Genomic DNA, 15,440 nt, shown 5'->3' with positions numbered 1-15,440 from the left:
CAAGTCTGGGAAGGGGTGGCCATGGCAGATGATGGTGTGAGGAGTATGAGAACTTAGTTTTTCACAGATATGAAAACAAAATGAAGGGAGGGATTAAGGAGCTTAAGATATCTCTATCCAATCACTGTGTGAGTCAAGGAACTGGCTAAAAAATAATAACTGACAAAGGGGTCCAGGCTTAAATTGGCCCAAACCTATTAGGGTCAATGACAGGACATAAGCCTTTTGCCATATGGAATGGTTGAATAAAGAGGATTGTAAATCAGCCATTTGTAATACTGATTGTAAATCTGATCTAATTGTAATTTGGATTGTAAAGCTGACCAATTGCAACTAACTCTAACTATATAAATCCAACCATTCTGAACCCTTGAAGGGGATAAGGAAACAAACTAACCGTATAAACCTTGTTCCTGATTCCATATTCTGTGTATCCTTTGGGAGGACACCAGCTTCTCTTGATGACTGAATAAAGGATTTTTCTTTCACTCTTAAAAAGCATTGGTTGTAACACTACTTCTGGAATAGCTTGCAATAGGGAAGCAGTGATACTCCTTGATCTTGCTAAATTCCCCCTGCTCTTTTGATAACAGTAGTGAGTTGTGGGTAGACTGCATAGGTGCAGACCAGTTCTCCATTTACCAAAAACTATACAAAAATATGACACTACCTTAAAAAATGCCTGGCTTATCTGCACCCAGAGAGAGGATGGTGGAGACTGAGTATAGATCACAACATAGTATTTTCACTTTGTTGTTGTTGTTGTTTGCTTGCTTTTTGTTTTCTTTCTCTTTTTTCCCCTTTTCGTTCTGATTTTTCTTGTGCAGTATGATAATTGTAGAAATACGTATAGAAGAATTGTACAAGTTGAACATATATTGGATTAATTGCCATCTAGGGGAGGGGAGTGGGGGAAAGGAGGGAGAAAAAAAATTGAAACACAAGGTTTTTCAAGGGTGAATGTTGAAAATTATCTATGCATATGTTTTGAAAATAAAAAGCTTTAAAAAAAAAAGAAAGAAAGAAAGAAAAATGCCTGGCTTGCTTTTGTATTGTTAGGCCCTGGATAGCAGGCCATACGTCCCCTCTCCCCTTTTTAATTTGTGCAATTAGACTTGGAAAAATTGAGTTTAAAAAGAAAATTTTAAACCTTGAGGCTCAGACTCCCCTTCACATACCATTGCAACACAATGAAGCTTAGACAAGAAAAATAGTATCCAGGTACTTGCCTCTCTGACTTCATCCCTGTCCAAAAACTACCCTGGGAATAGAATTATTGTCAAGGACAATCTTATATCCTGCAGTTATGCCCTCTTTATAGCCTCTATCTATCCAAGAATGGTCCTACTTCTCTGTCTGGCAGGGCCTGAGGCACAATCTCCAAGCTGTAAATACCAAGTTAACTCCTCTATCCCTGTTAACTCTTTGAAGTAAACATAGCAACAGGTGCAAGACTAATTTCACTCTCGCTTCTGTATTTTGCTTGCTAAAAAAAACCTCATATAAACAGTGTGCCTCAGTTGCTCTGAACTGAATGCTTTGGAAGCATATTCCCATTTTGATCAGCTAGCTTAAATTCTCCACATGAAAGATTAAGAACAATTTCTTCTCACCTCAGTTTTATAGAAGCTCATTTATCATAAGCTGCAATCGCAGCTTATGAGTTATAGTGAAGGGGTATAGTGAAGGACTGCAGTCTCACTATTTCTCTCTCCAAAAAATGCACATAAGCAAATGAAAAATTTGAATTACACTCATATTTGTTATCTGCCATATAAATTGTGTTGAAATAGAACTGACTATACAGGTCATATACATCCTGGCTGTTGTTGGCTGAGATGGAGAAAATCAACACAAATATCAGTCACAAAATTTGTTCAGAGAGCTATGTGTAAAACACTCTTTGTGGTTGATTCTAGGAAACTGTCTGATATTTGAAGTAACCCCTGAAGAACATTTATTCAATGTTTCTAACCTCAAGGGCTGCCTTCTAGAGTTCTGTCTTCTGATAGCCCAAACTTGTTTCTCTTTGCTCTTATAGGTGTACTCCTATCACATCACATTGATCCCAGGAACAAACAAATAGACTAAACCAATAAATGAGTCTAATAAATGAGTTTATTAAGCAACTACTATGTTTCACACACTGTACTAACTGCCAGGGATACAAATAAAGGAAATGATAGTCTCTGCCCTCAAGAAGCTCACAATCTAATGGAGAAGGGAGATAGGAAGATGAGTTACTGGAAATGATAAAATACAGGAAATCAGCCATATTTCTACTCATAGTAAGTCAGCTGTAGGTACAGGAGCACCAATGGAGAGAGGAACATTCAGGGCCTCTTTTTCTTGCTTAATAATTTCTTCATTTATAGCCCTAAATCATATGATGCCCATCAGGGCTTGTGAGCAGAGCAGGCCCCATGCCCTGAATCAATCAGCTAAGCCTTTCCAGTTTGTTGAACTTGATATAAGAAAAGTTTACATTTAAGCTAGTCTTTGAAGATAAAAAGGTTTTCAGTGGGGAGAGTTTGTCATATAAGTGGGGAGAGTAAGAGGAAGTAGAGGGGAAAGTGAGGTCAAGGACTTAGAGGAACAGTAAGAAATAGGCCGGGTATAAATCAGTTCCAATTGTTCAGTAATAAAGAGAACCAGCTACACCCAGCGAAAGAACTATGGGAAAAGAGTGTGGACATAGCATTTCCATACCTTCTGTTATTGTCTGCTTGAATTTTTGTTTTCCTTCTCATTTTTACCTTATTTCTAAATCCGATTTTTCTTATGCAGCAAGATAACTATATAAATATGTACACATATTGTATTTAATATATACTTTAACATATTTAACATGTATTGGTCTACTTGCCATCTAGGGGAGGGGAGGAGGTGAAGGAGGGGAGAAATTTTAAAAAGTTTAAAAGACATTTTAAATAATGCAATGCAAAGTGTACCCTGCATATAAAATAGAGGGGGGCCTCCATCATGTAATAGTCTCCACATGTAGAAAATAGAGAATTACACCTAGTCTGAATGTAACAGATTAATGCTATAGCTATAGATAATTCTGCTTGTTTTCTTAAATGCAAAAGGAATTGACTCCTACCTTGACTCTGTTCCCCTTAGTTTGGTCTAAATTTTAAAATGCAAAATAATTAATATGTATTATTTCATCAATTTATTTTAAATTGGCTCATTTTTTCTTCAGGAAATTTTGAACTATAACTTTCATCTCATTTTCCATTGAGATTCTTGACTCCTCATCTTCCTGTGGGCAAAGAAAAAAAAAATTTGGATTATGTGTTTGAATATATTTGAGACTCTAAAGGGTCTGAATTATTGCTACTTGTACTAAGAACTAAACTTCTGAATGGAGTGAAAGATTTGAAATCATTGAAACATAGTGGTATCTATGAGGCTTACTAGCCTCATGGCTAGCCCATGGGAGGAGAAGTCAACTTCTTGTAGCATCCTCCTCTAGGCTTGCTCATCCAATTTATCTTGCCTAGGAAGTTTTGAGTCTATAGAGAACAATCTGTCCTGCTTCACTAGGGGTTCTATGGATAATCCTGAGAAGTTGGGATATCTAGTTCTGTAGTTCATGAGCTCTCATCTGGTGTTGACTCCATTATCATTTTAACAAAAGACAGACCTGGAGTCAGAAAGACCACATTTCAAATCTGACCTCAGATACTTACTAGCTTGTGTGACCCTGGGCAAGTCATTTAATCCATTTATGTAAAACTGAAGGTTAGTTGAAGGAAACAGCAAAGTACTCCAGTATCTTTGCAAAAACAACAACAACAAAAAAAAACAAACAAAAAAAAAATGGGTGAACTGTTGATACTCCAATCACAAATAGTTGGATATGACTGAACTATTTATAAATCATCCTTTAGATTAGAAATATGTTACAAAGATAAAAAGAATCCTAGAGTGTATGAAGTAAATTGGTTTATTTACAGGTCATGCTAGAAGCCTGCAATCTGCCCAGGAGCAATGTCCTATTTATAGACTTGGGAATGAGCCTTTTTATTTCCTATCCCGAAGCACAAGGTCCATCACTAGTTGCTTCCTTAGTTAAGGATAACAAAGTTAGAAGATTTCTTGGTCCTCCCATTGCATGATCTTCCTTGATATGTTCCCCTTCCCTCGTTATATACCCATGTTCAAAAATGGTAGAAAACTCCTTTGGTGAGAAGTTAATATTAATTAACTCATTAAACATACTCAGTGCTTGCAGTTACTTTCACCCACTTTTTGTTTTTCATGGATTTTTATCATTTTATCACTTTAGTGGCTCAATATCTTATTTTGCACAACTATGTCAGCTGACATGACCTTTCTCTAAGTTTTTGTCCCTATATGGAAATATAATTCTAGAGATTGTTCACACCCTCCCCCATAGATGACTTCAAAAAAACCCAAAACAAAGTGGACAAGCTCAAGCTCCTTGAGGAGACTGGGCTCAAGTTAATAGTAAGGTAGCTAGATGGTACAGTGAATAGAACACCAGCCCTGGAGTCAGGAGGACCCACATTCAAATGTGATCTCTTGCTACTTAGTCTTACTATTTTCTCCTACCTGTGCGACCCAGGACAAGTCATTTATTCCCAATTACCACTCAAAAAAGCAAAAAAAAAAAAAAAATTTTTTTAAAGCTAAGTGTAATAATATAATAGAAATAGGATGTGGCCAATGGAAATACCATGTAAATCTTGGCCCTGGAAGTTTTTTGTTTTTTTTTTTTTTTTTTTTTTTGTGGAATCTCAATGAGGTTTCCTTAGGTATAGATAGCTTAGTGCTGAATTATGTGATATAGAAAATGTTTGAGAGACAAAGTTTCTGGGTAATTAATCATTTTATTAATTATTGCTAGTGGGTAGTCAATAAAAAGATCATTTAGTTTTCTCTCCTAAACCAATAAGAGGGACCTTAGGGACCTATTATGCCCTTGAAAGAGTGGGTGTTCCCAACAGGTGGTAATCAACTCTGATAGGTTAACAATGGATATTATAATGAGAGGTAGATCAATTCCAATAAGGGGCTGGGAGACTATGACTGTGCTCATTCACAAAAAGAGTAACTCAAGACAGACCATCCCTAGCTTTGGTAATGTAGACAAAGGACTCACCCCAGAACCCAAGTCTCAGTAGACACAGTACACTAGAATTCATCTTAGATTAAATTCTTTGTAAAGTTTTCTAGTCAGGTAGAATATCCAGTACATATTGAAAAGCATATATCCCGGAATTTGGGCAATCTCATCCATCAATAACATCCTTCAGAGACTGAACAACCTTCAGATTTCTGGTTTCTGAGTGAAGAAATAAGAGGGGGAAACCTTAATCCTAATTTAATATTTGACCATTAATGTAAGAGAGAAATAATCATTTTTTTCAGCTCTAAAAATCAGTGCCTTTCTAGAATCCATATCCCCAGCATTTCTCTTTATCATGAGTGATCACCATCCCTAAAGCTGCCACCCTTCTTGCGGAACTGACTTTCTACTTCTACCTTCAGAACCTTCTGCTGCTGCTACTCCATTGAACTCTGTTACCAATTCTAAATCCTAGTGGGAATTCTGATACTCAGGAATATATTGGGAGGGGGCAGAGTAAGACGAGAGTAGTGGCCAGTTTCCTTTCATCCCCTGGCAACTTACTGAAATCTTTCTTACTTGAAAACCACCAAGGAAAAGATTGATTGTCCATTCAAACTTTGTGTATGCACACTGAATCCTAACTCAATCTTTTTTAAATCATCAGTCCATCAAGCTTAGAAGCCAATAGAAGATTTTTACATCATCAGCAACACCCCCTACCTACCAACCAGGATAAGCTGATCACCAGAAACCTTATCACCTTGAAGAAGGACTCACGTTCATCTTTTCAACTTGCCCCCAGTAGCTTCTCTCTCAAAGAATATAAATTCTTTGAGGGCAGGGATTGTCTCTTTTTCTTATTTGTATACCCCATGCACAGTTCCTGGCACCTTTTTTGGTCATTTTTTAAGTCATGTCCAATTCTTTGTGACTCCATTTGAAGTTTTCTTGGTAAAGATACAGAGTAAATTGCCATTTCCTTCTAAAACAAATAAGTGACTTGCCCGGGATCACACAGTAAAGTGTGATTTGAATTCAAGAAATTAACTTTTCCTGACTCCAGGCCCAGCTTTCTGTTCACTGCACTGCCATTTATTCAACTGAGTTTTCAAGTATGAATTTGGAGTTGATAGTCTGAAAGAAAATCAATTAACTCCAAATTTATTGTTTCATTATTACATTACTAATCAGGAGATACATTCTTATTCTTTGAATACAAAAGATATATTGGAAACCAACTTTTAAAAAGACAAGTGGAAAAAGCATGCATCTCAACTTTTATTCTGTCATTTGTCCTATTTCCCTACAAGTTCTGGATGTTTAGAATTGGTGTCAGAAGATATTTTGTAATGGATAATTTTGCAAAAATTGAATTCTTAAGAGAAATTATTTCTTTCTTTTCTATAGGATTGCCTTCACACTGGATTACTGTTACTGTGCTTATTGTATCCATGATTGTGGTTTTAATTTTGGTGCTTGGTTGTTTTTGCATATGGTACTTCTACCGAAAAGCAAAATGTGTATTCTTTCTTGGGTATTCTTTTCCTCAGCATCTGAAAGAGGTATGGTTTTTATATACACATATGAAATACTAAAGCAGTCCTCTTCCCTGTCTGTATATTTACCTTAAACTCATTATTTCATAGATGGGTAAATTCTAGCCATATAAAGTTATTTGCCCACGATCTTGTTATGAATTCCAAATCTTTTTGAGTTCCACAACAAGACATATAAATTCCCTTGATAGGTTTATCAACTTCTGGGTAGTTAAAAACAACACATACATGGTATATTGATAATTTTGCCCTCGTTAAGTGCACAGATAAGTGAACTCTATATCTAAGGTCAATGCAAGGCAAACTTAGGAAATAAATAATTTGTCTTCTAAAAATTTCCACTTTCCTTTCCTTCACTTTCTCCTGACCCTTTCTCAATGGTTCCCTCTTTGTCCAAATGTCCAGTGTCTTAGTAGGAATAATTTGCTAAACTAATCTATGTTAAGATACTAGTCATTCTTTTTTAAACAGTATCTTTTCAATTGTATAAAAAGACAATTTTTAGCATTCATTTTCATTGAGTTCCAAATTTTTCTTTCCTTCCCACATCTCTCTTCTTCCTCAAATGGTAAGCAATTTGATATAGCTTACAAATGTGCAATCATGTAAAATATATTTCCAAAATTGTCTCATTCTTAATGACCTCTATATAATGTCATTCTATAATGACTTATAAAGAATAAGGTCTCATTCTTTAATGACCTTAAAGTACTCACATTTTAAAAGAAGCTTAGATAAGAAAATGTTTACCTCAAAGGAATTAATATCTAACTATACAATGAGAAAAAAGTCAATATAATTGTTCCACCCTTATTGACATAGTCTTTACCCTCCATGATGCTTACATTCTAAAGGAAGAGATAGCTCAAATTTAAGTAGAATCCTAAATTCATAATACATTAATAAAATGCTAGCATAGTCAACAGGTAACAAGAGAGATGGACAAGTACGTCAGAATAAATGAAGTTTATTGCAATCTAGCTTCAAATGGATGATCAAGCTTTAAACTGTATCTGAAAAGGAACTAGTCATTTCCTGAGAGGAAGAAGTAATTACCTATGAACGGAAGAAGCTAAAAAATTATACACAGTCAGAAATGCTAGCAAAAGCTTGAATAAAATGTATTGTTGTTCATTTATGTCCCACTCTTTGTGACCTCATTTGGAATTTTCTTGGAAAAGATACTGGAGTGTTTTGCCATTTTCTTTTCCAGCTCATTTTACAGATAACAAAACTGAGATCAATAGAATGAAGGGATTTACCCAGTGCAACATAGCTAATAAGTGTCTGAGGACAGATTTGAATTCAAAAAGATGAATCTTTCTGACACTTGGCCCAGAGCTCTCTATTCAACAGGCCACTTAGTTGCCTGAGATTGAAGTTAATTAGAGCTAATCAAATGAAGTAAAGTAAGCAGTAAATTAATGTTCTTACTCTGATTTTACTACAAGAATATTAAGTTGACGCATACAACAATTAAGAACTACTATGGACTTTTGAAAATAAGATAATACAACTAAAGCAATTCTCTTTATAAAGAGAATTATTACATTTCATGTAGGGAAACTAAAAGAAGAGAAAGATGTTAAAAAGCCAGAAGACAGGTCAAGCTGTACAAAACTTAGGCACACTGGACTATTAAAATACACAATGAGGTGGGGGGCTCTAGAAGGATAAAGAAAAAGGAAAATGTATATGGAGAGAGAAAGAGCAGGCACTGAAAAAGATAACTACAACGTTCATATACCTTGGAGGACATGAGTGGTGATGATGCTGTTGATAATATTAGAAAATTTGGGAATTGCAAAGGATTTTAAGAGGTAAATGATATGCTCAATATTAGGCATATAAAGACTGCTAAAGAAAATTTCTAGTGATTGGAAAAATAACTGATCTAAAGGTTTAGGCTCTTTTTAGACAGCATAAACTATTTTCATTTCTCCTTTGTATCCCCCAGTCCTTAGCACAGTGTCTGACACATAGGAAATACCTAATAAGTGCATATACTTTAAAGAAAACCTCACAAAAACTGTATAAATGTGTATACAGATATTAAATTTAACATTTTTTAAACACATTTAACATATATCAGATTGCTTGCCATCTAGGGGACGGGAGGGGGTGGAAATTTAGTCTTGCAAGGGTCAAGTGTTGAAAAGTTATGCATGCTTATGTTTTGAAAATAAAAAGCTTTAATTAAAAAAAAAGAAAAAATTAGAAAACCTAATAAAACAATACACTTTATAGGGGAATTAGGCCAAGGATCTCAAGAATGAGATTTAAGGACTGAGCTCACCTACTAATTGTATAGTCAACTACAACAAAAAAATGAACCAAGTGGACAAGCAGAGCGGAACCCAGTGAGGACCTTTCCAGGGGATGCATAAACTAATAGTTGGGGGTGCACAAAGGAAATCCTATATTAGCTGTTGCTGCAGTAAGCTGGCACTGGTTTCTTCCTCCTCTGCTCCATCCCAAGGGCCACACTGAGGCCTTGGCAGCAGGTACAGATACAGGCTGCGTCAGAGGATTAGGGAGAGGAATCCTTACTCCTGAGTTTTTGTCCTCATCATCCCAGCAAGATATCAAATTCTACTTCCTCCAAGCCTTCTTATATTTATATTTAGCATGAACCCACTGGCTCTAAAAAATGTGGAAGGTTCCTATTTGTTTTCCCAAAGTTCACTTATTGCTTGCCTGTCTCTTTGAGTCAAAAGAAAGCAGAAAGAAAAAAATCCTTAGTTATATTAAGCCAGATGTAGTTATTGTCATTACCCTAGAACTATAAAATTTAAATCTCTATCTCAGTATTCTCACTTAATCAACGTGAAAACTGAAGATCAGAGAGTGCCCAAGATCATACAAGGTAATAGAAGGCAGACCTGACCTCTGCCACAAGTCCAGTGCTCATTCTATTGGGTTGAATTTCTAAAAGGACATTTAAATGAAATAGAAGAAGTAAATTATTTTCAAGATTAAGCATTTTGGGAAGGAGGAGGAAGCAATTGGGATTAAAGTGACTTTTCTAAGGTCACATATCAAGTAAGTGTCTGAGATCATATTTGAACTCAGGTACTCCTGACTTGAAAGTCTATACTCTTATCTATTGCACCCCTAAAAAAAATAAATATTTTGAGTGTGAGATTTATTTAGGATCAGGTAGCAAATCTTAGGTAAACTGATTTAACAGCCTAATTATTAACAGGTCTCAGTATTTTTATTTGAAAATAATTTTTATTTAATTTTTATTTTTCAATATTTCAAATAAATTTATTCTACTTATAATCTTAGTAAGCCTTAATTAAAAGAAAAAAAGGAATGGATATAGCATGATTTTAATTTTGTTTCTTTTTTTCCTTCATAGTATTTGGACCAACCTTCCAAAAACATTTCATATCTCTTGCCAGTACCTTCCAATGAGGGTGAATCCTTTGATAAATTAAGTATAATAGAAGAATCTGAAAACACTGGGCATGACACAATGGATCCATGTAACTGTTCGACAAAAGTTTTGCAACAATCCCTACTTTCTGGAGAAAAAAACCACATAGCTGGTCATAGAATTCAGAAAGTTTGTCCAGTCTCATCCAAGTGAAGAAGACGTAGTGAAATAGAGTTAGGCCATCAGATCAAACTCTGACTCAAGAGCCTTCCATAAATAAATTGGTTGTAAATTGAAATGATCATTTGGCAGAAAATCCTGCATTATTATTATTTCCCACTTGATAGATTAATAAAAAACAAAAAGGGTATTTTTGAGATTTCTCTTTCATCAGAATACTTTTTGATGTATCTGATGCCAAAGTGACAAATTTAATAAAAATTATCATTTGAAGGAAATAATGCAATCAAGAGCCTCTAAAATCCTAACTAAATATATGCTGTTCCTAGGGAGGGAGAGGGGAGGGAATAATTGATGCAATTTAAGATCTAAATAATGCTGTACAAAATACTAATTTTTTTTCAAGAAAATTTTTCCTAGAATTTTATATTTTTGCTCTTGTAATATGAATAATGTCACATCAATCTGTATTTTTCTAATTCAATATATCAGTGACACAATTTGTGTGATTATTATAAGACTAAATAATTTGATTGTTACTTACATTGTCTACCTCTCAGGGCTGTTTTGAGAATCCAGTGCGGAAATGTTATGGAAAATGCTTGTAGTCATGAAACTATGTAAAGCTGAGCTACTGCTAAAGTCTAAATAATGCTGTACAAAATACCAAATTTTTCCAAGAAAATTTTTCCTAGAATTATTTTTATATTTTTGCTCTTATAAAATGAATAGTGCCACATCAATCTGTATTCCTCTAATTCAATATATCAGTGACACAATTTGTATAATTATTAATAAGACTAAATAATTTGATTATTATTTACATTATCTACCTCTCAGGGCTGTTTTGAGAATCCAGTGAGAAAATGTTATGTAAAATGCTTGTAGCCATAAAACATTATGTAAAGCTGAGCTACTGTTAATGTCAGTTTACAATATTTTAAAATGAATTTGATTTTGAATCAAAGAGGCAGGAGTTATGAGAATTAGGAGAAAAGTTCTAGTCACATTTCTTCTATTTATTTGCAATCTTAGGAATATGCTCTTCCATGTATACTTACACAGTTCCTTATTCCTGAAAATGTCCTTCCCCTAATTTGCAATCTTTGCTTATCTGAAATGTTCTTTATCTTCCTAAGCTCAAATATTGCCAGTCCAATAAAGTCTTTATATATTCTAGGTCTATGCCAAATCACTTCCTCTAAATTTTCAAAGCAGTTTGCCCATATCTTTCATGCCTATCTCCTCTGTTTCTGTTATATTTATATACAGGTCATCTTTTTAATGTACAATCATTTTAAACACATTTCCACATCTGTCATATTATATGAAAGAAAAATAAGGCCAAAAGGAAAAAAATCATGAAAAAGAAAAACCAAACAAAAAAGGTGAAAAATAGTATGTTTTGGTCCATATTCCATCACCATAGTTCTTTCTCTGAATACAGATAGCATTTTCTATCCCAAGTCTATTATATAGACTTTATAGTGCCTTTTACATAGTAAGGTGTTTTATAAATCTTTGTGGAATAATCAAAAGAAATTAAATGATTAAATAAAATTAAAAGTATAAAATCTGTTTATCCTAATAAATATTAAATGAAGCAAACTTGGTAAAGTGAAAGTTAACAGTTTACTCAACTAATCAAGATAGAGAAGCATGGGGAGGATCGACCTAGAGTACAACTGTAGCCTATTTTTAAGGATAGGAGTATACATCTTTCAGGGATGCTGTGTGGTACAGTAGATAGGTCTACCTGTCTTAGAATGGGGAACCCCAGTTCAAATACAGCCTCAGACACTCAGTGGCTTGTGACCCTGGGTGAGTCACTTAATCTTATTTCAGTTTCCTCATCTGTAATATGAGCTGAAGAAGGAAATGGAAACCAAGAAAACTCCATATAGGATCATAAAGATCAAACATGACTGAAACAACTAAATGACAAAAATTTCTGATTCCAGTTCCAGTGCTATTACCCACTGATATCTTGTAAGTCAGATCTGTAACTACAACAGAACTGACTGACCTAATGATCGTCAGCCTAGGAGTTTTCTCCTTAATTTTATCTGTTACTTACAGGCAGGCCTAGTGTGGATGAGAGGCTGCTGATAACCCTTGCTAACCTTAGAATAATTGCAATCACCAGTTTAGCTATCTTCACATTCTTAATGAAGTAACAACTCAATTTCCACACAGATAAAATGAAAAGTTTTAAGCTAGATGATGTATAAATGCTTTTCAGCTTTAATACTATGCTTATACTACTGTTGCTTCCCTCTTGAGCCTCATCCAAATTTATTCCACACTAAGATCCAGTAAATCAAAGCTGATTATCCCCAAGCACCCAACAAAACTTAGGTAATTGGTACAGATTTTTGGACATCTATTGTTCCCCATAATTTCATAAAGTAGGTTGTACCATTTGATCCTAAATCTGCAACTATCTTTACTGACTGTTAGCAACTAACTGCCTGGAACCTGGATGATGATAAAAGTGCCGGGCTTGTAGTCAAAAAACCTTAGTTGAAACCCACTTCATAAACTTATTAGCTATATGATCCTGGGCAAATCACAAACCATTTGCCTCATTTTCCTCATCTATAAAATGAAGAAAACAATAGAAAGAGAGAAGGAAAGATGGAGAGAGAGAAAGAGACAGAGACAGAGAATATCAAAGCGAGAGAAACAGAAAGGTGGAGACACAGAGACAGAGTATTTGAGGGGAGAAAGGACAGTGAAGAGGCAATTTCTGCACGCACAGACACCGAGATTTCTGTAGCATAAGACTCAGTTTTTCTGGAAAGCGTAGGTGGAGGGCGAGAGGGCAGTCACGTGGCAGAAAGAGGACGTCCTAGGGCGGGACAGTACCGGAAAGGGGGAAAGAGGGGGGACTTTTGCTCCTCCTCCCCTCTCAGGCTTTCCTGCTCTTCTCGCCGCAGGGTTGCTAGTTGTTACGCACGCTGGGCGCAAGCGCAAAAGAGAAACGAGCCAGCCACATTCTGCTGCACTTTACCCAGCCCAGGGCTCCCAATGCTTCCAAAAATCGTTCTCTTTTGAGGATGTAACCCCGAAAGCGGTGGCGGCTTTGCCACCGGCCAGGACGATGCTCTACTTGATCCTGTCTGTGGTCCTGGTGCTGCTGGTCGCCTCCGGAGAGTTGTCGCTCTTCCCCTTCGCCACTGGTGAGCCTCCCAGAGAGGAGGGCGTCTTAAGGAGAAAAGGTATGACCGAGGGCGATGGTGTTCGTTGGGTAGTGGGCTAAGGGGACACTCCGCGGATTTAACGGAGTAGGCGATTCTGAGAAGATCGGCACTTCCTCGCTTCCTGTCTTCCTTCCCTTCCACCCCCGGGCTAGCCCAAGCCTCTATCTCTCTCTCTTTCTTCCCCCGCCCCTTCTCCGCCCTCCTCAATTTGTTTTGTATTTGAACCTGCTCCCTACGAAAGGAAAGATACTTTGGAACGGAAGAATTAGATAACTTTCAACGGTAGTCTTCCCTATTTCCAGATGAGGTAGATGAGAAAAACGGATTAAGCGACCTGCCCAGCTCACACCCGCTGTTAAATGTTAGCAGGCACCTAGCTAACTAATTTTTATGAAACGTCTGCTGTATGCCACAGGTACATCGTCCCAAATTCTTGGACATGCTAAAAGAGATAAAAGACAAGTCCGTTCCCTTAATGATCTCTAGTTCTAATGGGATGAGGTTGGGAGACAACACGCAAACAACCACGTACCAACACAATATATGCAGGATAAATTGGAGATTGTTTAACAGGAAGAAGGCACAAGTATTAAGAAGAAAAGGAAAAGAAAGGCTTCTTTTCGAGCTAAAGATTTTAGCTGGGACCTGAAGGAAACCAGGGCAGCCAGGAGGAAGTAGATATGAGGAAAGAGCATCCATGAGGGGACTGCTAAGAAAATGCAAGCCAGGAACCCGAAGATGGAATGCCTTTGGGAAAGGGAGGGAGTGGTCAGGTCAGGCAGCTTTCACTGAGGTTCATTTGTTTGAGGGGGTTAAGAGTGATGGTTTTCTCAGGAGCTAAGGATCGTTCATGTGTCCAAGTACCTTGCAAAAATAATATTTTTCTACACCTTTGACTTGTTTTTCATTCTACTTTTTTTCCCCTAAACTGCGGTATTTGGGGAGTTTATCATTATAAATGAAGTTTACTTTACCAATTTAGAAAGTTATGAGTGTGAATGAACACAATTTTTTGCTTTTAAATAATAGTGCTGTACCAGTGCTACCTGGAGGTGTTAAGTTGGAGTTTATTAAGTAACTTTTTTTCTTCCATAATAATTTATTTTTCCAAATACATGTAAAGATCGTTTTCAACACTCATCTTTGTAAGATTTTGTGTTCCAAATTTTTTCTCCCTCTCTCTCTTACCTCTTCCCTTCCTAAGGAACAGTAACAATCTGAAAAAACTACATATATAAAATACTTTAAAACATATTTCCATATATGTCATGTTGTGTAAATATATATCAGACCAAAAGGAAAAAAATTGCAAGAAAGAATTTTTAAAAATAAAAATACTATTCTTTGGTCCATATTCCGTTTCCATGGTTCCATCCCAAGTCTATTAGAATTGTTTTGGTTCACTGAATTGCTGAGAAGAGCGAAGTCTTATCATAATTGAGCTAGATATTTATATAGTATTCAAAGAAATATGTAAATTTGCTCTTTATAGTTATAAAATTTGTACCTGGAGAAAGTTCCTTATTTTTTTAATGAAATTTACTGTGTTTTTGTTTATTCCTCTACCTTTTCCCAATGAAAAGGTAACTCTTCCTTTTCCCCCAGCAGTTCTTCCAAAGACAAGTAGTTTTTACAGAACTACAAGTTTCAATACACAATTTTTAAAGCATACAAATAAAATGATACATTTTTCAAGGTACAGAATAATAATACTAACGTAGGGTTATTAGCATACCAATAAATTAGGTATGTACTAGGGCTGACTAGCAAGGACCTGAGAAGCAGATTTTCTTTTCTTTTTCTGTTGCACAGTTTCCAGTGAATGGCAGGAACAAGGTAAGAGAGAGACAAGTAAGAGGAATTTGAATCCAATACAAGTCAGATGGCATGTGTGTATTGTGGAGGATCTATTAATGACTACTTTAGTTGGACTAATAATAGTCCATTAAGTAGTTGGGAAAGGGTCTCAAACAGAGTTCAAAAATAAAAATAGGAGAGATAGGAACCAAAGTGAGAGA

The 15,440-nt window shown here is 35.9% G+C and overlaps 2 protein-coding genes and 1 long non-coding RNA gene across 3 annotated transcripts in view; 2 read left to right on the top strand and 1 right to left on the bottom strand.

The window, feature by feature from the left end:
- IL10RB (interleukin 10 receptor subunit beta) overlaps nucleotides 1-11,398 on the top strand; it is a 43,909-nt gene extending 32,511 nt beyond the window's left edge. The window contains exons 6-7 of the mRNA XM_012546775.3: nucleotides 6,509-6,663; nucleotides 10,022-11,398. Of these exons, the coding sequence (XP_012402229.1) occupies nucleotides 6,509-6,663; nucleotides 10,022-10,252 (386 nt within the window). The 3' untranslated portion in view covers nucleotides 10,253-11,398. The remainder of the gene's footprint in view (nucleotides 1-6,508; nucleotides 6,664-10,021) is intronic.
- LOC116422341 lies at nucleotides 3,161-13,170 on the bottom strand. The gene is made up of 3 exons (XR_004232935.1): nucleotides 13,088-13,170; nucleotides 5,132-5,314; nucleotides 3,161-3,265 (listed from the first exon to the last, which is right to left on the bottom strand). It is a non-coding gene; the product is annotated as an uncharacterized LOC116422341 (long non-coding RNA).
- Nucleotides 13,047-15,440, top strand: part of IFNAR1 (interferon alpha and beta receptor subunit 1) — a 45,749-nt gene continuing 43,355 nt past the window's right edge. Inside the window, 1 exon segment of the mRNA XM_012546777.3 lies at nucleotides 13,047-13,440. Coding sequence (XP_012402231.2) covers nucleotides 13,323-13,440 — 118 coding nt within the window. The 5' untranslated portion in view covers nucleotides 13,047-13,322.

Source organism: Sarcophilus harrisii, chromosome 3, assembly GCF_902635505.1.
Source record: "Sarcophilus harrisii chromosome 3, mSarHar1.11, whole genome shotgun sequence".
Lineage (NCBI taxonomy): Eukaryota > Metazoa > Chordata > Mammalia > Dasyuromorphia > Dasyuridae > Sarcophilus > Sarcophilus harrisii.
This window is presented reverse-complemented; position numbering and strand designations above follow the sequence as displayed.